The following is a 23079-nucleotide window of genomic DNA, read 5'->3' as shown; positions in this document are numbered from 1 at the left end:
TTATTTTGGGTAGTAAGGAGGGCACGTATTGCATGGTGCACTGGGTGTTATACGCAACTAATGAATCATCGAACTTTGCATCAGAAACCAGGGATGTACTGTATGGTGACTAACATAATATAATAAAAAAACATTAAAAAAATAAACTTTTTATTCTGGAATACTTCTAGATATATGGAAAAGTTCCAAAGATAATACACAGAGTTCCCATACATCCTTCACCCAGTTTCTTCTAATTCTTCTCTTAACACCTAATGTAACTATGGTCCATTGTAAAAACTAAGAAGTCGATATTGGTACATTAAGATTAACTCACTATAGATTTATTCAGATTTCACCAGTTTTTCTACTAATGTCCTTTTTCTCTTCCAGGACTCAATCCAGCACACCGCACTGCATTTAGTCATCATGTCTCCTGGTCTCCTCTGGTCTGGGTTGATTTCTTAGTTTTTCCTTGTGTTGCACACACTGGCAGTTTGAGGAAGGCTGCATAGGTCTTATGTAGGCCGTCCCTCCATCTGGTTCAGTCTGACTTTTTTTTCCCTCGGGGTTGGACTGAGGTTATGGATTTGGGGGAAGAGCGAAGTGCTCTTCTCACCGTACAATATCACAAGTGAATGTCATCAACGCAACTTATTACTGGTGGTATTCGCCTTGTGCACTTGGTTAAGGTGGGATCTGCCAGATTGCTCCACTGTAAAGTAACTGTTTTCCCTTTCAATGCTCTGTTCTTTAAAATAAAAGAAAATCACCGAGTCCAACCCACACGGGAAGGGAAGGGGGAAGGGGGAAGAATCTACATACATTAGTAAGAAAGACTGGTCTCTTTTACCCCATTTATGGATCTGTTTAATCATTTATTTATATCATTATAGCCTTCTGTTTAATTATTTTACACTTTGGGTTATAATCCAATGCTGCATTATTTATTTTGTTGCTCAGATTGTTCCAGCTTTGGCCATTAGGAGCTCTTTCTGTTAGCTCCTTCCAGTGTCCCTTTGGCATAACCCCAGAATCGCGGGCTATTTTGTTTTTGTTTGTGTTTGGAGCACTTTCTCACTTTCTAGCACTGAAAGATGTCCCAGGCTCATCTTGTATATTCATTGCCCCAGTCCTAGAATCAACCGTTTCTCCAAGAACTCTGCTTCCTTTTAATGGAAAATGGTATTAGAAACCAAGAAGTGGACACTGGGTGTACTTGTAGTTTCTAGCTAATGTTGATTTTTATACAAATAAAATAAATGAAAATGTTTAGAGTCAGAGAAATGTGGGTTTTCACTAGCTGTGTTACATTGGGCAAGTTATTTTGCCATGTTGGGTTTCCATTTCCTCATCTACGTGTAAGGATAATGAAAATGACGTAAAGGGCTGTTGTGGGGTCAAGCGGTGTAACATTGAAGGAACTTCCTTTTTCTGATACTAAAGAGCTAGATTTTCCCCCCAACTATTCTGCTGAAAACAACCAAAATTCTTAGAGAAAATATAGGCATCCTCCTCAAAGTACCAATGATCTGGCAAAATAATAATGGCAAAAATTATGGGAAAGCAGGAACCAAAGAAAATAATCAAGAAAGTAGCATTTACCCTGAAAGCAATGCCATTTCCAGCAATTTTGAATTTTCACTTTGACAGCTTCATGGTGGCTGGGGTGGCAGTAGGGGTGATGACAGTCAAAACCAGGGCCAGCACTAGGCAAGAAATTTAATAGAGACCCTTGCTACAATAAGCTGGATACCAAACAGCTATGACCTTGGGAGAGGGTGAAGGAATTACTGCTCTTATTTGAACTCTCTGAGTCTTACAGGAAACCTCAAGTCTTGAGTTTGATTTAAGTTGGGTCTTAAACTGAGAGCACCTTCAGATGCTTTATAAGGGGAAGAAGGTGCCTTCAATTTGGCCTTTATGTAAATCTCACAAAACATTTTTCAGTAACAATGACCAGCACATATTAAAAGATAACTATACAGAAAGCAGAAATAACAGACAAAAAGAAATAGACTGGTAAAGTCTTAAGATATTGGGATTATTAGCTATAGACTATAAAATACCTATGCTTCAGTGCATCAAGAAATCAAAGACAAAATTGAATATATCTTTAGGGGATAAGAAACTAAAATTATATAGTTGATATAAAACAGAAAACAAAAAATATTTTTTAAGATAAAAATCCTAACAAACAGGATCAAAAATTTAGGGGATGAATTAACCAGCACATTAGAAGCACCGAAAGAAAGAAAGAATCAGTAAACTTAAAGAATTATCACATGAAAGCATCTAGATCAGTTTCAGTAATATCCACCATCCCTGTCCCCTTTTCACCCTTTCACAAGCCCACTCCTGTTAAGCACCTCTAATTGGCCAAGGGCCCCAGACATTTTAGCGAAAAGAAGCTACTAATAACATTCCTGAAACCTTGAAATCCTTACAAAGGGGTGTGGCAGAAGCGAGAAGGGAAGCATTTGTGCCAGCTGCACTACACTCTTCCCTCTGGGAATATTGGGAAAGCCCAGAGGAGGGGTGAGTGCTCATGGCTGGCAGCACTGAGATCTGCAATAGAAGGCCTTGAGATGTCCTATGGGTCTCAGCAACTCACACGTAGCCCCACAGACAGTTTGTTCCAAAATGTCTGCCTGTTCCCTGCTTATCTCCCAGGCTGCTACAAGTATCTAGTAAATGAAAAATGTGGCAAGCATGGTGCACTAATAGAATACAGAGTACTCAATGTTGTATGTGAAAGTTGGGTTCTTTACTCAACATTCTTTTGATGTAGTTATCTCATCTATATCACTGAAATACCTAATCACATGGATTTAAAATCTTCCTTCTTGCAGCTCTCTTTTTCTAAATTAAAAATATTCTTTTTTCCTCTCCCCAAAGTGGGCATTTTCTTTGTGGAAGGTAGTCAGTGTCCAAAGATAGCTGCCATCAAGTTTTCCTTCCCTCCATGGGCACGCTGCTTCTCACAATGCGAGGTGAAGTCTCTTCTCTTGCCTGAATCTATGCTGGCCTTGGGACTCCCTGGGGCCAACAGAATGTGGCTGACGTAACAGTATGTTGGCAGTGGGCCAAGTCTTGAGATGACTGGCGTCTTCCACTTCCTCTCTGGAAGCCAGTCATCAGGGAAAACAGTCAGCCCTCCTGACGCTACCATGCTGTGAGGAAGCCCACATCGGCCACTCCAAAGGAGACAATTGCCCAGCACCCCCCAGATGATCCTGTGACCCCAGCTGAGGTGACCATCATGAGAGTGAAGCAGCCACCAGCCCCTATGGACACCATGGGCAGCAGGAGAACCATCCAGCGGAGCCCTGTTCAGATGCAGAGTCGTGAGAAATAATAACTGGATATTCTAAGCCACTAAGTTTTGGGGCCGTTTGTTACATAGCAACAGATAACTGAAACATCTTTACATATGCTTTTCTTCCTAATCATTGTTCTCCTGAAAAAGGAAAAGACTCTCCAAGGTTCTTCAGTGTCCACCTCAGCCTGGCTCCTGCAGATTTCTCCAGGCTTTCACTTGAGACATCAGCCAAACTGGTCTTCTCGCTGTTTCTTAACATGTCTGTCCCAGATACTCCCATTTCTATGATTTTACTCACCACCAACCCTGTCTGAAGGCTGGACTGATTTCCCCTCTTCAATCGTACCACCACTTTGTGGGAATTTTCCACTCTTGAAGGTCAGATAGAAGAATGGCATTCGCTCCTAAGTGATCTCTGTCCTCTGAACTCCGGAATTATTCATTGGAAAGTCTCTGCTCCCTTGTTGTTATTTGCTTTTTAAAGTCAGTTTTGTGTCCTCATGTCATAAACTCCTCTGAATGCAGAGACCGAGCACATACCTGTTTATGTTATAACATCTAACGGAGGGCCTGGAAGACAGGCCCCTCAGAAAACACTCAGAAAATAGGTTTTATGGATGATCATGTTGTTATATATATATTTTTTCTTTAGAGCAGCATTTTGGTGGTGATGCCCTGGCTCTGTCTTCATTTTCAGCTGTTCTGTAGCTATCACATTGAATTTCCATTGCTACTTCTCACATAACGATACCGCAGGTCTTTTTTTCTGAATATGAAGAACGAGTTCATAGGTTTTGGTAAGAAGTAGAAAAATGAAAATCACTTGATACATTTTTTTTTTCTTGCCAAGACAAGGAAAATGCTATTGATTCCCTCCTCTGCTTTTCAGGTCGGGAAGTTCATGCACGGGGAATCATTTCCTTGTCACTTAAACGCTGACGTGTAATATGATCATGGTAGGCACTGAAAACACGTATATGAAGTCCCAGAGGCATAAAAATCCATGAGTGGAAACCGATAAAAGATTGACAGGACTGTTTTCTAAGAAAGCAAAGAGCTGACAGCTAATGCATAAAGGGTTTCTTCTGCACACCAGGGACGCTTACCTGACTCCTAATCCTCCTGCTGGCCGTGGGAGTCAAATATTTATGTTCCAGATACCAGGCTCGCTCCTGGAACACCAGCTTGGTTCCATATAACAGACAAAACTAAGGCATGGGGGAAGAGGAGAGAAATGAACAAACAGTGGTATATTAGAAAGTGCAGACTCTAAGGAGGAAGAAGAAAATAGCATAATATTACATTTCATTGAATCATAAAAGTTAATACTGTCTAACTCTAAATGGTCACATTTTGGATGTGCAGTATATGTTTTATTTTTAAAAATTATTCTACCGGGGATGTACTGTATGGTGACTAACATAATAAAAAAACATTAAAAAAATTATTCTATAGAACACATAAAGCATATATAAAAATAGAATAGCATAGTGAACTGCCATATGGTCATTCCCCCAGTTCCACAAATATTAACTGATGGTCAATCTCACTTGACCTGTAACCTCACCCCGTTTTCCCTCAGCCCAGATTATTTAGAAGCAAAATCCATATATAGTATTTTTTAAAACACGATGTAGTATTTTTGTTTGATTTCCTTCTCAATTCATGAAAGGATATTCTGAACGGACATTCTGAACATCATCTTGATATTTTCCATTGAGCCCTATTTCATGAAACTTTCATAAAAATAGCATTCCTCGTTTACATTTGTTTCAATATGTTTTTCCTATTATACTCCTGAAACTTACCCACAGAACTCCTTCATGACATCAGTGGCATCGAGCAATAATAAATGAATTTTCCTGTATCAAGCAGCAACTTTTTAATTAACTATTTAGTTTTTAATATTCAATCATTTGAAAATCATACAAAAGCCGAGAGAAGAGTAGAATGTCCTTCCACGTCCTCATCACCCAGTTTCCACAACCATCCACTCGTGGCCAATCTTGTTTTATCTCCCTCCCACCCTTTCTGTATTACTGTGAAGCAAAGCTTTTTCATCTATAAGCTTTTCATCTATAAGCTTTTCACTGTGTATCTCTAAAAGACGATGACTCTTCAGAAGTCAGATTATGTAAAGTCCACCCAAGTGACAATAACAAAACCCTCAATTCAGAGTCAAATGGAAATGATCTGCATTGCCAGAAGACAGTATGTTTTCTATGGCCCACGAGACTCTGAAATAACACAGTTTGAAGTCATGTAGACTACATGGGCTCTTCCTTTTCTGAGGTTCTGGGACACCGTTGAACTAGCATCATTATGGAGAGCCTCAACTGTTCAATCTTCCCAGAAAGGGTCACAGTATGGCTTAGTAGCTTGTCTATGAGAGATATTTAAGATTAATTATGGCGCAAGGGCCATATGCACCCCAATGTTCATAGCAGCAATGTCCACAATAGCTAAATCGTGGAAGGAGCCGAGATGCCCTTCTATAGATGACTGGATTAAGAAGTTGTGGTCCATATATACAATGGAATATTACTCAGCTATCAGAAAGAACGAGTTCTCAACATTTGCTACAACATGGACAGCACTGGAGGAGATAATGCTAAGTGAAATAAGTCAAGCAGAGAAAGACAACTATCATATGATTTCTCTCATCTATGGAACATAAGAACTAGGATGATCAGTAGGGGAAGAAAGGGATAAAGAAAGGGGGGGTAATCAGAAGGGGGAATGAAACATGAGAGACTATGGACTATGAGAAACAAACTGAGGACTTCAGAGGGGAGGGGGGTGGGGGAATGGGATAGACCGGTGATGGGTAGTAAGGAGGGCACGTATTGCATGGTGCACTGGGTGTTATATGCAACTAATGAATCATCGAGCTTTACATCGGAAACTGGGGATGTACTGTATGGTGACTAACATAATATAATAAAAAATCTTTAAAAAAAAAAAAGATTAATTATGGCGCTTTTACCACCTTGCCAACATTCTGCTTGGCTAGTGTAAGCTTCCTTTGGCCCTTTTATATAACGGCAGTAAAGATGTTGGCTGACCCTGCGGACGTCGTGAGAGCAACTGAAAAATACTGTCATACACCCTGATAACATGAATTCTTACAAAAATAATAAATCGTATAGATTACGTGGCTTAACTGCACCACAAGTCTCTAGGTGAACTTCATGTCTACTAAAAAATACTTACTGAGGATTCCTAGGTATAGAAAGTTAATTCTCATCACTCCTGGGTCTATAAACATATAAGGTCAGTGAGAAGAAATCCAGAGCCACAGAATAGAAGTATTTTTTGAAATAATCTAACTCATTTTCTCACTCAATCCAGAATCTTGTGTCAGTCAAGGTACAACCAAGAAACAGATGACATGTTCACATTAGGATGATTCAAGAGGAGTTCAAGAAATTATTTTCATAAAGGGGTGGACAAGTTGTAGGAGAACCACAAGGGATAGTGCAGTACCCCAGAGCTAGTATGTCTGGAACTGCTACCAGCTCTAGGTTTCAAGGGAGGAGGGCAGGGAGTGGCTACGGGATCCCGGAAGAGAGAGATGTACAGCCAGAGACTTCTTAAGAGGAGCTGTGACCTTCAGCCTAGGAACACAGAAATCCCATGGTGACCCCACAGGGAGGCAGGCAGGGGGCAGGAATATCCCTACCTCATTCTCCACCCCTCCTCAATCTTTAACTGGGATGTAATCTAACTCATGTCTCTGGCTTGTCCATAAGGATATCCTGAGAGTCTGGCAAGGTGTTGGCTAAAATCAAGATACACCAATTTCCCCAGATTTTCTCTTCTAGTAACCTGATTAAGAAAGGAAATGAGATTCGTTTAGGAAGGCTTAGCCATAGTGAACACAGATAGGCTCCTAGTGACCATCTCTTTTCTAATTGCTCACAAGCTATTCTGAATACTCTTTTCTAGAATTTTAACTTGGATTTATATCAATCTCAAATTCTATAGTTTCCCAAATCTACTTTTTTCCCCACTTTTAAAAAATGTGCATATTTGCTCATTTCTAATTTTCTGATATCTCTCTTTTGACCTTCTTGGTTTTCCAAAGGACAACTGCAAGGCCTTCCCAATTCAGACAGAAGATGGGAACATTATAGAGGATGAAGAATTTTGCTTTCTTTTTGCCATCTCTTAACACCAACGCTTTCTTCCCCAAACCAGAAGCCTGTTTCTTCAAACTCTGAATGTAGCTAAAAATGACCTTTTAAGTCTTCATCAGATTATTTGTCAAGCCTCATGTTATGCTGGGATTTGGCCATCCTGACATTTATTAAATGCTATCCTGTTGTATTTATCCTCGGACAAGCATCTCTCTCCCATCACCTCTCTCCTCATTGCTTAGATTTAGCTACCCTAGACCTGTGCATCAAGGAGCACCCCCATACTCTTAGCCTGGTTTCTTAAAATGTGTCCCAAATCACAACCTTTTTTCTGTATCTACTGTATTGTCAGAATAATATTTTGCTGCAGACCAGTAAAAACCCTGACACCAAAGCTTGGATACCCTGGTTGGCAACACTTTGCTCATGATGTCACATTGCCATATTGTTTTATTGTTGGGAGAATTAGGAGCTGTCTATAGGGACTCCAGAAAAAGAAAACAACTGGAAGCCTTGTTGGCTCTTTCTGGACTACACCCCCTGTACCTTTTCCCTCTGCTGATTTTAATCTGTATCCTTTTGTGAGGTACATACAGATTTTATACATCTGGGTCCTGTGAGTCCTTCTAGCAAATCATCAAACCTGAGGGTGATCTTGGGAACCCACGACATAGACCCCATTTTACACATGAAGACACAGAGGCTCAAGAAAGTTGAATTATAGAGCCAGGGTTGGAACTAAGTTTTTCAGGATTCAAAGATATTTTTCGATCTACCATAGCACCTCTACTTTTCAGAATTTAAAAAACCAAAACAGACAACTCTTTCAAAATATAGAGGCCATAGATTCTATTCTGGGTAAGATGAAGTAAAAGACTCATTCAGTTCTCCCACTGAATGTAGCCATTACTCCTGGACAGAGTGAATGCAAAAGCTATTTGAGAAATTCAAAAAATCAACAGTAGCATGAAGATTGGGTAAGAGGACCAGAATTCAAAGTACCATCAAACTGGTGGTGATTTTCATTTTTCCCCCTGGTCCTCAAGCTGCTTGTTCCTGGAGGCATATGTAGCAGACTGGGATAACTAAATCCCAAATTTGTGGCTGGAGGATGAAAAGAGGTAGCTCCAGAGAACCAGAAAGTATCAAGGAGATCATGGAGAAAAAGGGCTTGGGAAAGTAATCTTATAAAGTTGCTTAAAAACTGGGTTCAGCCCCTAGTGTGCGTACATGAATCAGATGCTAATTATCTTACAGAACAGGTTGAGAATTGAACTAGTACATAGATGAGAATGCAGGTGCCAGACTGACACTGATGGTGCATGTGTGGGACATAACAGAAGAGGACTGCAAAGGCCATGAAGACTCTACTGACACTGGAACCATAGTGAACCACAGTGAACAACTGGGTACACTGGCTGCTAACACAAACATAATAAGGTTCTCCATAGAGAATGGCAAGTTATGCACAACATCTAGGTAAGAAATAACAGCAATTCTACACAGTCTTTCCCAGAAAATAGAAGAGAGAACCCTCCCCAACTCACTTTATGGGGCCAACATTACCGTGATATCGAAACTGAACAAAGACAGTACAGGAAAGAAAAAACTGTAGACAAATATTTCTCGTGAATGTAAGCGTAAAAATCCCCTACAAAATATTAATAAATTGAACCCAGTAATATATACAAAAAATAATGTACCATGACCAAGTGGGCATTATCCTGGGAGTGCAAGGCTGGTTCAATACACTAAAATGAATCATCATGGCAATGATGTTTTTGAATTTGACACCAAAAGCAAAGGAAACAAAAGCAAAAGTAAGTAAGTGAGACTACATCAAACTAAAAAGCTTCTGCACAGCAAAGGAAACCATCGATGAAATGAAAAGGCAAACCTATCAAATGGGAGAAAATATTTGCAAATCATATATCTGGTAAGGAGTCAAGATCCAAAATATATAAAGAACTCATACAACTCAATAGCAAAAACAAACAAACAAAACCCCCAATCTGATTTAAAAATGGGCAGAATGGGGGACACCTGAGTGGCTCAGCTGGTTAAGCCTCTGGCTTCAGCTCAGGTCATGATCCCAGGGTTCTGGGATGGAGCTGAGCATTGGGCTCCCTGGTCAGCAGGGAGGCTGCTTCTCCCTCTCTCCCTGCTGTTCCCCTGTTTGTTCTCTCCCCTAACCCCATCAAATAAATAAATGAAATATTTTTTTAAATGGTCAGAGGATCTAAATAAACATTTTTCCAAAGAAAACATACAGATGGCCAACAGGTATACGAAAAGATATTCAACATGACTAATCATCAGGGAAATGCCAATTGAAAACACAATGAGATTTCGCCTTATAGCTATTAGAATGGCTATTATCAAAGAGACAAAAGATAACAAATGCTGGTAAGAACATGGAGAAAAAAGTCCTCGTGCACTGTGGGTGGGACTGTAAATTGGTGCAGCCACTCTGGCAAATACTATGAAGGTTCCTCAAAGAATTAAAAATGGAACTATCATATGATCCAGCAATTCCACTTCTGGGTATTTATCATAAAACCTGAAAACACTAACTTGAAAAGGTATCTGCTCCCTACCGATGTTCACTGCAATGTTATTCACAATAACTAAGCTATGGAAACAACCTAAGTGTCCATTAACCAATGAATGCATAAAGAAAATGTGGCATATACAGTTGACCTTGAACATTGCAGGGGTTAGAGGCACTAACCTCCTGTGGTGTCAAAAATCCACATATAACTTTTTTTCCTTTTTACTTTTTGTAATTTAAGTTCAATTGAATTAACATGTAGTGTAATAGTTTCAGAGGTAAAATTTAGTGATTCATCGGTTGCATATAATACGTGCTCATTACATCAAATGCCCTCCTTAATGCCCATCACCCAGTTACCCCATCTGCCCCCCTGCCTCACCTCCGGCAACCCACAGTTTGTTTCCTATAGTTAGGAGTGTCTTACGGTTTTTCTCCCTCTCTGATTGCATTTTATTTTTCCTTCCCTTTCCCTATGTTCATCTGTTTTGTTTCTAAATTCCACATATGAGTGAAATCATATGATATTTGTCTTTTTCTGACTGACTTATTTCCCTTAGCATAATACCCTCTAGTTCTATCCACATCATTGCAAATGGCAAGATTTCATAGTTTTTTTCCATCCACATCATTGCAAACAGCAAGATTTCAATTTTGATGGCTGCATAATATTCCATTTTGTGTGTTTTCCACATCTTCTTTATCCATTCATCTGTCGATGGACATCTAGGCTCTTTCCAAAGTTTGGCTATTGTGGACATTGCTGCTATAAACACTGGGGTGCGGGTGCCCCTTTGGATCACTACATTTGTATCTTTAGGGTAAATCCCTAGTAGTGCAATTGCTGGGTCACAGGGTAGCTCTATTTTCAACTTTTTGAGGAACCTCCGTACTGTTTTCCAGAGTGGCTTCACCAGCTTGCATTCCCACTAGCAGTGTAAGAGGGCTCCCCTTTCTCCGCATCCTCACCAACATCTGTCATTTCCTGACTTGTTAATTTTAGCCATTCTGACTGGTCTGAAGTGGTATCTCATTGTGGTTTTGATTTATATTTCCCTGATGCCAAATGATATTGAATATTTTTTCATGTGTCTGTTGGCCATTTGATATCTTCTTTGGAGAAGTGTCTGTTCATGTCTTCTGCCTTGTTCTTGACTGGATTATTTGTTCTTTGGGTGCTGAATTTTATAAGTTCTTTATAGATTTTGGATACTAGCCCTTTATTTGATAAGACATTTGGCAAATAACTTTTCTCATTCTGTAGGTTGTCTTTCGGTTTTGTTGACTGTTTCCTCTGCTGTGCAAAAGCTTTTTATCTTGATGAAGTCTGAATAGTTCATTTTTGCCATTTTTGCCTTTGTTTCCCTTGCCTTTGGAGACGTGTCTAGCAAGAAGTTGCTGTGGCCAAGGTCACAGAGGTTGTTACAAGTGTTCACCTCTAGGAAAAATCCATATATAACTTTTGACTCCCCAAAAACTTAACTACTAATAGTTTACTGTTGATTGGAAGCCTTACTGATAACATAAGCAGTCAATGAACACATATTTTGTATATGTATTATATACTGTATTACGATAAAATAAGCTAGAGAAAAGAAAATTCTAGTAAGAAAATCACAAGGAAGAAAAAACATATTCATGGTACCGCACCATAAAAAAATCTGTGTATAAGTGAACCCACGCAGTTCAAACCCATGTTGTTCAAGGGTCAATTATATATACAAGGGAATATTATTCAGCTATAAAAAAGAGAATGAAATCTTGTCATTTGCAACAGCATGGATGGATCTTGAAGACATTATGCTAAGTGAAATAAGTCAGACAGATAAAGACAAATATAACATAATCTCATTTATATATGTGGAATCTAAAAACAAAAAACAAACCAAGCTCACAGACACAGAGAACAGATTGGTGGTTGCTAGAGGTGGGGGATAGGGGGTGGTTAAAATGGTGAACTGAGTCAAAAGGTACAAAGTTCCAGTTATAAAATAAATAAGTCATGGGAATGTAATCTTCAGCTTGACCACTACAGATAATAGTACTATAGAGTAGATCTGAAAGATGTTAAGGAAATAGATCTTAAAATTTCTCATCAAAGGAAAAAAATTCTATAATTATGAATTTTGACAGATAATAAATAAACTTAATGTAGTGATCATTTTGCAATATATACAAATATCAAATCATTATATGTACACCTGAAGCTAATATAATGTTGCATGTCTATTACGCCTCAATAAAAATATTATATTAAAAGGGCAAAGAACCAAAAATGTGATAGAAAAATGAGAAAAAGACGTGAACAGAAAATTCAAAAAAATAAAATGTTGTCTTTAAATATATAAAAAATATTCAAATCACTTATAATTAGAGAAATAATGCTGAGATACTATCATTTTATCTGATGTGCTAAAGTTATATATATAATATTAAATTCTCTCAGTGAGACTATAGGGAAACACAAACTCTCATATATAGCTAATGGGAAGGTAAATTGGTAGAACTCATCTGCAGGGGGGAGGGGCAGAGGGAGAAGCAGATTCCCTGCCAAGCCCGGGCCCCAGCATCATGAGCCGAGCTGAAGTCAGATGCCCAACGGACTGAACCACACAGGCGCCCTCAAGATAAAAATTCTTATGAAGCTAGGAGGAGAAGCGAACTTTCTTAACTTGATTAAGGACAGCTACACCACGCAGACACACACAGACACACACACACATGCCAAAAAATCAAAACAACAACAAAAAACCCCTCTACTGCTAATATCTACTTAATGACAAAAAACTAAATTCTTTTTGCCTGAGATCCACAACAAGGCACAGATGTCTGTTTTCATCACTCTTATTCATCGATACACTGGAAGTTCTAGTCCACGTAATAAGGCAAAACAAAACAAAACAAAAAACCCAAACAACAACAAACAAACAAGAAGGCATAAAAATTAGAAGAGAAAAAATACAAATTAGAAAGGAAAAAATAAAACTGTCCCTGTTTGCTTGCAAACATAGAAAACCTGTAAGAAATGTAAAAAAAAAAAAAAAAAAATCCAAAATCTCTAGAATTAATAGTGAGCTTGCAAAATCACAGGATATAAGGTCAATACAAAAAATATCAACTGAACTTCTAGATATTAGCAATGTACTATTAGAAACAAATTTAAAACAATATACCCTTTGGGGTGTCTGGGTGGTTCAGTCAGTTAAGCGTCTGACTCTTGATTTTAGCTCAGCTCATGATCTCAGGGTTGTGGGATGTAGCCCTGCGTCAGGCTCAATGCTCCATGGGGAGTTTTCTAGAGGATTCTCTCCCTCTCCCTCTGTTCTCTCTCTCTCCCTCTCAAATAAATAAATTTAAAAAAACCAATATATCCCTTAAAATAGCTCACTCCAAAATTTCAAACTTGGGCATAAATCTACAAAAACTTGTATATTATCTTTATGCTGAAAACTACAAATGCTGATGAAAGAAATCAAGGAAGAACTAATAAAATAGCTTAGAAGAGTCAAATAGTACATTTGTCAATTCTCCCCAAATTAATCCATAGATTTAATGTAACTCTAATCAAAATTAGAGAACTTTTTGGAGATATAGACAAACTAATTCTAAAAATTTATATGGAAAGGCAAAGAAACTAGAATGACCTAAGCAATTTGAAAAAGAAGAATTAAGTTGGAGGAACCACCCTATTTGACTTATAAAGTTATAAAGACTTATTATAAAGTTATGGTATTCAAGATAGCATGATATTGTCAAGGGATAGACACATAGATCAATGGAAGAAAAAAAAATAGAGAACCCAGAAATAGACCCCTGCGAATATGCCTGAATGATTCTTGACAAAGATGCAAAAGGAATTTAATGGAACAAAAATAGTCTCTCAACAAATGGTGCAGAAACATTTGGATATCAATGGTCAAAAGACAAACAAACCTGACCTAAGACTCGCACCTGTTCACAGATTTGTTCAAAGTGAATCATTGATCTGAATATAAAATATAAAAATCTAAAACTTTTAGGGAAAAAAAATAGGAGAAACCTTCCATGACCTTGAGTTAAACATTCTTAGTTCTTTGATAGGACAACAAAAGCACAATCCATAAAAGACAATTTGATAAAATTGGATTTCATCAAAACCAAAAACTTTTGCTTTGCAAAGGGCACTGTTAAGAGGATGAAAATGCATGTTACAGACTTGGAGAAAATATTTGCAAATCACACATTGATGAAAGAATTTGTATCCATAATTTATAAAGAACTCTTAAAACTCAACAGTAGGAAAACAAATTATCCAGTTTAAAAATGGGCAAAAGATTTGAACAGACTTTACTAAAGAGGATATACAGATGGCAAAAGAAGCATGTGAAAAAATTTCAATAAGATTAGGTATTAGAGAGATGGAAATTAAAACCATGATGAGTTTCTCCTACATCCCTATTGGAATGGCAAAAACAACAACAACAAAATACTGATAATACCACATGTTGGTGAAGATACCGTGCAAGCAAATCTCTCATACACTGGGGATGTGAAGTTTCTTATAAAGTTAAACAGACATTTACCACATGACCCAATACACTCACTCCTAGTATTTACCTTAGGGCAGTGGTTCTCCACTGTGGATGATTTTTGTCCCCCCAAGGGACATTTGGCAATGTGTGCAGACATTCTGGTTGTCATAACTTGGGGATTTCTACTGACATCTGGGACGTAGAGGCCAGAGATACTGCTAAACATTCTACAATGCTCAGGGCAGTCTCCTACAACAAAGAAGTATCTGGCCCAAAATGTTAATAGTGCCAAAGGTGAGAAACTGCCCTAGAGGAAGAAAACTTATGTTTACATAATATAATAACCTGTATGTGAACATATATAGCAGCCCTACTCACAGTCATCAAAACTGGAAACAGCCCAGATGTCCTGCACCGGGTAAAGGGATAAACAAACAGTGGTACGTCCATACAGTGGAAGCTACTCGGCAATGAAAAGGTCTAAGTGTTGATGTGTGCAACTACTCGGCTGCATCTCAAGGGGGACGCGCTGAGTGAAGGAAGCCAGTATCAAAAGATTACATATGATCCCATTTACATCACATTCTCCAGGGACAAAACTACAGTGACGGACAATGACATGTTGGTTGCTAGGGATTATCAGAAGAAGGAAAGATGATTATAAAACGATTCTATGAGAGATTGTAGGATGGTCAAATTGTTCTGTATCCCGATGGTGGCAGCTAACCATTCTATCTGTGTGTTAAAATGCACAGAACTACACACCTTTAAACAAGGCCATTTTGCTGTATTAAATATATCATCTTCCTATGTCCAGGCTCCTCCTTCTTCACTGTGGCGAACTCCAAGCTGAAATAGCTATATTTTCTTTTTTTTTTTAATGTTTTTTTATTATATTATGTTAGTCACCATACAGTACATCCCTGGTTTCTGATGTAAAGTTCGATGATTCATTAGTTGCGTATAACACCCAGTGCACCATGCAATGCGTGCCCTCCTCACTACCCATCACCAGCCTATCCCATTCCCCCCCACCCCCTCTGAAGCCCTCAGTTTGTTTCTCAGAGTCCATAGTGAAATAGCTATATTTTCTAAGGGTTCCCTGTACTACAACCTTGTCCAAGGATCCCTCCTTGGTTTCCTCCACTGAAAGTTACCTCTGCCCTCCTTGCATTCCCACAGAGGTCTGTTTTCCCCTCTGTTACACGGTCTGCTTGTTGGTGTAATTATTTGCCCATGTGACTTTCTCCCTGCCCACAGGGTGATCAGGGAGGCAGGAGCTGTGGGTTCATGGCATCTTGGAATTTCTGCAGCACCTAGCGTAGCATCAGGGCTCAGAATGCCTTTGTGGAACTGAAAAGTTCAGAGTGTCTGGGTTCCCAGGAGCATAAGCCCACTGGGACCAAGAGCAGCAAGAAGGGAGGTTGCCTGCGATTTATGACAAGTAGGCAGCCTATATCCATGGCCTGAGCTGCATAATAAGCAAGAAGATGAAGCAAAAGGACTGACTTGGACCTCTGGTGTCAGACAAGATAAACAAAGCTTATTAATTCATAGTAATACCAGCATGATCTCAGAACAGTTTCCCCCAGCAACAACCCAGTTCTCTCACTGTGATGAAGTGCTCTGCCTTCTGCCTCAGACTTTAGCCACTTGGGATCTGCATTATTGCCTCGTAAAATTGATGGGCAATGGCACCATCTCTTGGTTTAAGGAATTTCTGCCAGCATTAGCAAAAAGCATTGGCTTTGCAATTTCTAAGGGCATTCCCTGCAATAGGAAAGTGATTAAAAACTGGGTGAGTCTGGAACAAGGCTCCTCTCTAATCCTTCTGACGCACCTGCCCAGCCTCCTCCAAGCCATCAGCTCCAGGTGTGAGCTCCTCAGCTTCCAGAGAAGAGGAAGGCTTACTTATATTTAACTGGAAAAGCAGGGAGAGGCATCTTAAGTGTCTTTTTCTTTGATCACCCATGGAAGTTGTTCAAGATCAAAGTTTCTTTTCCTTCCAAACTGCCTGAAGATGTTAATTTTTTTTAATCCAATCTGCTCAATATTTCCTGTGTCTTTAATGCTTCTCTTCTTCCAGAAAGGTGGCAGGCAGTGGCAGCTGAATCATTCTGGTAGCTCAGAGTGCTCTGGGAGAAGAGGGCTGAGGATGAAGGTGATCTTTTCTTTCTGAATTTTTTGGATCTTTGAACACGGAGGAGCCTGGGATGGCTTGCTCTTCACCACCACATTCTGTGGCAGAGGAACAAGTTTCCCTTCATGGGAGATGAGTATCACAGTAGAGTGATGGTGGGCAATGTGCTGGTGTCATGGTGGATCAAACATAGAGGGCGTGGTAGTAGTGAGGGAAGAGCCACAGACAGCCAGACCCAAGGCACGTCCTATTTTATGCCTCATTAGAAAAGTCTAGACGTAGCTATATCCTGGCGTCCTCAAACACTGGGAAACGGAGAGCGCAGAAAATCATCTGCAGGAAGCAAAAACTCGACAAGCCAAAAAAGAGACAGAGGGAAAGCTCTGGAGAAGGTAACTTTGAGACATCTTTTCAGCAGCATGCTGAATACAAGCGTGTGGACACAGGGGAGACCAGAGCTCTGGTGCTTCTGAACCTGAGGGTAGACTGATAAGAAAATGTTTTTTCTAGGGGCACCTGGGTGGCTCAGTCGTTAAGCGTCTGCCTTCAGCCCAGGGCGTGATCCCGGCGTTGTGGGATCGCGCCCCGCATCAGGCTCCTCCGCTGGGAGCCTGCTTCTTCCTCTCCCACTCCCCCTGCTTGTGTTCCCTCTCTCGCTGGCTGTCTCTCTCTCTATCAAATAAATAAATAAAAATCTTAAAAAAAAAAAAAAAGACCTGAGCTGAGATCAAGAAAATGCTTTTTCTTCTATTGGGGTTCTTATAGCTGGCTGCAGAATTCAAGCTATCCTGTGATTGCCATACTCTGGCAAACCCACACTCTCCCTTGTGATGTTGCGATGTACTAGCCTTACCATGATCAGTGGGAGTGAGAAAATTCAGAAAGCAAAGCTTTTCAGGAAGAGATGAGGCCATTCCCTCTGGGGCTCCTTACACAATCCACTGTTTAGACTGGCTCAGAACCATACCATACCCCTACTTTATGCAGACAGGTTAAGCAACTTGTAGAAAAGCCTTCAGCCAGGCTCTTCTCTTCTGACTTGTTTTAACCCATAATTGATCCTAACTTCTTGCTACTCCCAATTCCCTGTCTGTCCTTGGTTTGCAACCATCACGACCATCTACCTTCAAAATTGTTTTCATCTTGCAAAACTGGAACTCTGTACCCAGTCAATAACGCCTCAGTCTTGCGTCCGCATGGTCCCTGGCAACCACCCTTCTACTTCTACTACTGTCTCTATGAATTTGCCTACTCTAGGCACTTCATGTGAGTGGACTCATGTAACATATGACTTTTGTGACTGGCTTACTTCACTTAGCATAATGTCTTCAAGGTTCATCCATGCTGCAGCATGTGTCAGAATTTCCTTCTCTTTTTAAGGCTGAATAATATTCCACTGCATGTGGATGCCACATTTTGCTTATCCATCCATACATTGATGAACATTTGGGCTCCTTCCACTTTTCGGCTGTTGTGAATAGTGCTGCTATGAACACGAGTGTACAGATAACTGTTCGAGTCGCCCCTTTCAATTCTTTTGGGTGTATGCCCTGAGGTGGAATTGCTGGATCACACAGTAGTTTTATTTTTAATTTTTTAAAAAAGATTTTATTTATTTATTTGAGAAAGAGAACGAGAGAGCGCAAGCAGGGGGAGCAGGAGAGGGAGAAGCAGACTCCCCACTGAGCAAGGAGCCTGATGCAGGGCTGGATTCCAGGACCCCGGGATCATGACCTGAGCCAAAGGCAGATGCTTAACCGACTGGAGCCACACAGGCGCCCCTATTTTTAATTTTTTAAGGAATTGCCACACTGTTTACCATAATGATTATATCATTTTACATTCCCACCAACAGTGTACCACTGTTCCAGTTTCTCCACATCCTTACTAACGTGTTATTTCATTTTTTTATAGCAGTCATCCTAATGAGTGTGAAGTGGTATCTCATTGCGACTTTGATTTATATTTCCCTAATGATTACTGATGTTGAGTATCTTTTCAGGTACTTATTGGCCATTTGTAGATCTTCTTTGGAGAAATGTTTATTCAAGTTCTTAGAACATTTTTGAACTAGGTTGTTTTTGTTGTTTATTCATTTATTTATTTATTTGAGAAAAAGAGAGAGAGAGAGAGCATGAGCAGGAGGAGGGGCAGAGGGAGAGAGAGAAGCAGGCTCCTTGCTGAGCACGGAGCCCGATGTGGAGCACAATGCAGGGGACCAATGTGAGGCTTGATCTTGTGACCCCGAGATCACAGCCTGAGCCAAAATCAAGAGTCAGATGCTTAACTGACTGAGCCACCCAGGCGCCCCAAATGTAAATAGTTTAAATGCAACAATTAAAGACAGAAATCAGCAGAGTGGATTAAAAGCATGAACCAACTATATGCTGTCTATGGAATCATACAGATAGAAAGTAAAAGGTTGGATATATATATTTATATAGGGAGAGAGAGAAAGAGAGGGAGAGATATCACAGTTTCATAGTCTAGTGGTACAACAGTTTAAGTGTTTATTTCTCTTTACCCTCTTCTGTTTACAATATAATTGTTTTAGATTTTTTTCTGTATACGTTTAGAATCACATGAGACAGTGCTACTATTTTTGCCTCAATTATTAAACATAATTTAGAAAACTCAAAAGGAGAAGAAAAGTAGTTTGAATTTACCATTTTTTGCTCACTGTACTATTCCTTCCTTCCTGATGTTCCACGATTCTTTCTTTCATTGCTTCTTTTCTGCTTCTAGAAACTATTTTTTAAAAAAGTTTTATTTTAGTAATCTCTACACCCAACATGGGGCTTGAACTTATGACCTCAAGATCAAAAGTCACATGCTCTTCCAACTGAGCCAGGCAGGTGCCCCCTATAGAACTTCTTTTAACTATTCCTTTAGTGTAGGTTTCCTGGTGACAAATCCTGTGGTTTTTCTTCATCTAAAAATATCTTATTTCCCCTTAATTTCTGAGGAATATTTTCACGGGATATAGGGTTTTTGGGTTGATGGGTTTTTCTCCCCAAACACTTGAAAATGTGTTACTTCCTTCTGGCACCATGGTTTCTGATGAGAAATCTGCTGTCATTTGAACTGATTTTCCCCTATAGAAAAGGTGTTACTTCCTTCTCGTTGCTTTCAAATTTTTTTGTCTTTAGTTTTCAGAATTTTAATTATGGTGTGTCTTGATGTGGATTTCTTTTGGTTATGCTGTTTGTCATTCAGCTTCTTAAATTTGTAGGTTTATGCCTTTGCCAAATTTGGGAAATTCTCAGCTATTACTCCTTTGAGTACTTTTCCAGCCTTGCCATCTTTCTCCTCTCCTTCTGGGACTCCAATGACACAAATGTTAAATTTTTTGTTATAGTCCCAAACGTCCCTGATGCTCTCTTCCCTCTTCTCTTCCTCCACCTCCCCCTCTTCCTCCTTTTTCTTCTACATTCACTCTGTTGTTTAGATTCAGTTCGTTTCTCTCTTTTTAAAAGATTTTATTTGCAAGTAATCTCTACACCCAATGTGGGGCTCAAACCCATAACCCCAAGATCAAGGGTCACATGCTCCACTGATTGAGACAGCCACACACCCCTGGACTCAGTTAATTTCTATGGTTCTATCTTCCAGGTCAGTTGGTCTTTCCTTTGACCCCTCCATTCTACTGTTGAGACCATCTATTGAGATATTTATTTCAGTTACTGTATTTTCCAGTTCTAATATTTCCATTTGGTTGCTTATATTTTCTATTTCTTTGCTGAGACTATTCAATGAGACTTTCTATTGTTTTTATTTATTTTAAGCATGTTTGTAGTTACTCTTTGAAACATTTTTATGATGTCTGTTTTAAAATCTTTTTCAGATCATTTAAACATCACTATCATATCAGTGAGGTGTCTATTGATTGCTTTTCATTCAATCGTGAGTGATTTTTTATTGAAACTTGACCCTTTGGGGTATTGTAATACGAGACTCTGGATCTTATTTAAACCTTATTTCAGCTAACTTTCTGTGATCCTGCCCCTTCAGAGGAAGGGAGGCATGCACTGCAGCCACTGTTAACAGCCAAGTGGGGGAACTGTCCCTCATTACTGCTGGGTGGAGGTAGGTAGCTCCCCACTAGGCCTCCATTGATAACGACCTTGGCTGGGAGGATAGGAGTTCCTCATTTCTACTGTCTACATGACCTCCACTGATACCACTGGTGTCATTATCACCGGGTGGTGGTGAAAGTCCTGAATTTCCACTTGGCCTTTTCTGACACCACCATAGCAAGAAGAGGGAGGGGTTATTTGTTACTACTCAATAAGGAAGCCCAGGCTCCCTATGTGTTTCCCAAAGACACTGCAGTGGGGTAGGGGTGAGGTCTCCTTACTGCCAAGTGGAGATGAAAACCCTAGTTCCCTACTAGGCCTCCACTGACATAATCCCAGTGGTGAGGCTGCATTTCCTCTTTATAGTCTAGTGAGCAGGGAAATCTACACTGCCTAGAAGGCTTTTGCCAGCATGGATGAAGGTGGTTCCATTGATTTTTCTGTAGATATGGCTGGATTAGAGCAATTATTGTCTACAAGTTTTCTGTCTTTCCAGGCTGTCCCTTTGCTGATCCTTTAGCTTTTGGCTAGAGTAAAGTTTTTTTTTGGGGGGGGAGGGTCTGTTCTCATTAGCCCTTTCCAGGATTCCAGCTTCTTCAGCCCCAAATATAGGCTATATAAGGCATAGAGAAAATCCGGGGGACTTCCACCACATCATTCCTGAAGTCCCTAGCCAGTCGGCTTTCAGTTTTCTCATGCTAGTTTTATAGCTAATGTCCAGTGTTTTTAGTTGAAATTATCAGAAAGAATAGGGATGATTCTGTCTGCTCCATCTTCCTGGAAGCAGAAGTCTACATGTCTGCACATGTCACAGCTGAGACTCTCACCCAAACTGAGAGTCCTTCACTTTTAATAATAGGTTTGTTCACCTCATTTATATAATTGGTCCCAATCCTGCCATTCAGTGTTATGTTTTCTGTGAAAGCACTTTCACGAATAACGTATTCATCAAACTATCATCAATAGGCTATTCCTAGTTGCCCTTCCCAACAGGCAAGGGTTTCAAGAATACATCAAGTTGCTTCATCCCCTCATGTCCCTTTTACAGTCCTGGAAGAGACGAAGGTGGAAAGATATTTATAAAGGAGAACACATTCCAACAGGAGAACTTGAGAAGCAGCAGCATTTGGTTGACTGGTGCCTTCGTGCTGGCCATTTTCCTGGCATTTATTCCAAAATTAAGTTCCCTTTTCCTTCCTCCCTTTCTCCTTTGGGAGTTGATCTAACCAATCTTTTTCTTTCTTTCCCATCTCAAAGTTGATATCCAAGGGGTGAGTTTGTGTGTGTGTGTGTGTGTGTGTGTGTGTGTGTAGACTTAAGAACGTTGTAAAATTAACCAAAACCAGAGTGGCTAAAATTTAGAAAGGGCAAGGGGGAGAGCTGGGGAGGTGCGGGGAGCAGGTATCTTCAAGTCTCCTGACATCTCCAGTTTTCAGGCAGGCTGCGCACGTGATCGGCTACAGGCAGGGGAGCTGGCTGAGCGGGAGAGCTGAGCTTTGCCACCTTCAGCAGCCCGGTCCGGCGTGACGCCCACAGAACTTTAGTGCTAACGTCTCCTTCACCGCGTGCTGGGAAATCTGTCATCTGCCGCAGCCACTCTGTAATTTCTGTTAACGTATGGTAGCCTGCGTTCATATCACTGAAACCCTCTGATGGAATTTCTCCATATTCTGGGTAAGTCACGCAAGAAAAGTCCCCTGGGCACTTCAGTGCCTTGGCCTCTTTATTCAAACGGTAAAATAACAAGTTTGGGCTGCACCCTGTTCTCTCCTCTCACTTTAGGCCCCTAGGGCCAAATTTTGCTCTCATTTTCCCACAGACCGCTTTTACCAAATCCTTCCATTTCTCTTATTTGTCTCAAGTGATTTCCTCTTCTGCCCTCCGCCCTGTCGTCTAGAACAGCCTGGAATGAAATCTGCCCCCCAGAGCTGTGCAGGGAAGAAATGGAGGGCAGAGTGTTCAGGGAGGAACCCGCCTCCACGCGTCCTGTGCCAGAAATTCCCAGAGGGTTGTGTTCTCCGTTCTTGGGGGAAAGTCGCTGCTTTTCTGAACACTGGGAGATCTGCTTTCCAGCTGGTTCTCCACTTAGATAAGTATTTAGATGTTTGACGAAGTATCGAGAGGGCAGAGCAGGTGTAACGTTCTCAGAAACCGCTGTCATCCATCTGTGTGATCGTATGACCCTCTTAGGTCATCAGGCACATGTAATGCTTGCACCTGATGCCGTTAGCCTGGAAAAGCATTGGTCCATTGCCCCTAATAGGAGAGCTTTGTATGAGTGTGAGTGCTGAGCTTTGCCACATTCGTCAGACTCTCAGAGAGCAGAGCAAGTTCTCTTATTGTGGGACAAGGAATCCCCCT

The 23079-nt window shown here is 40.3% G+C and overlaps 1 protein-coding gene across 1 annotated transcript in view; it reads right to left on the bottom strand.

Annotated features, from left to right (window-relative positions):
• ACOXL (acyl-CoA oxidase like) overlaps nucleotides 1–23079 on the bottom strand; it is a 317436-nt gene that overhangs the window by 23463 nt on the left and 270894 nt on the right. The window contains exon 18 of the mRNA XM_040623184.1: nucleotides 4408–4509. Coding sequence (XP_040479118.1) covers nucleotides 4408–4509 — 102 coding nt within the window. The remainder of the gene's footprint in view (nucleotides 1–4407; nucleotides 4510–23079) is intronic.

Source organism: Ursus maritimus, unplaced genomic scaffold, assembly GCF_017311325.1.
Source record: "Ursus maritimus isolate PB19 unplaced genomic scaffold, ASM1731132v1 scaffold_6, whole genome shotgun sequence".
In the NCBI taxonomy this organism is placed as follows: Eukaryota; Metazoa; Chordata; class Mammalia; order Carnivora; family Ursidae; genus Ursus; species Ursus maritimus.
This window is presented reverse-complemented; position numbering and strand designations above follow the sequence as displayed.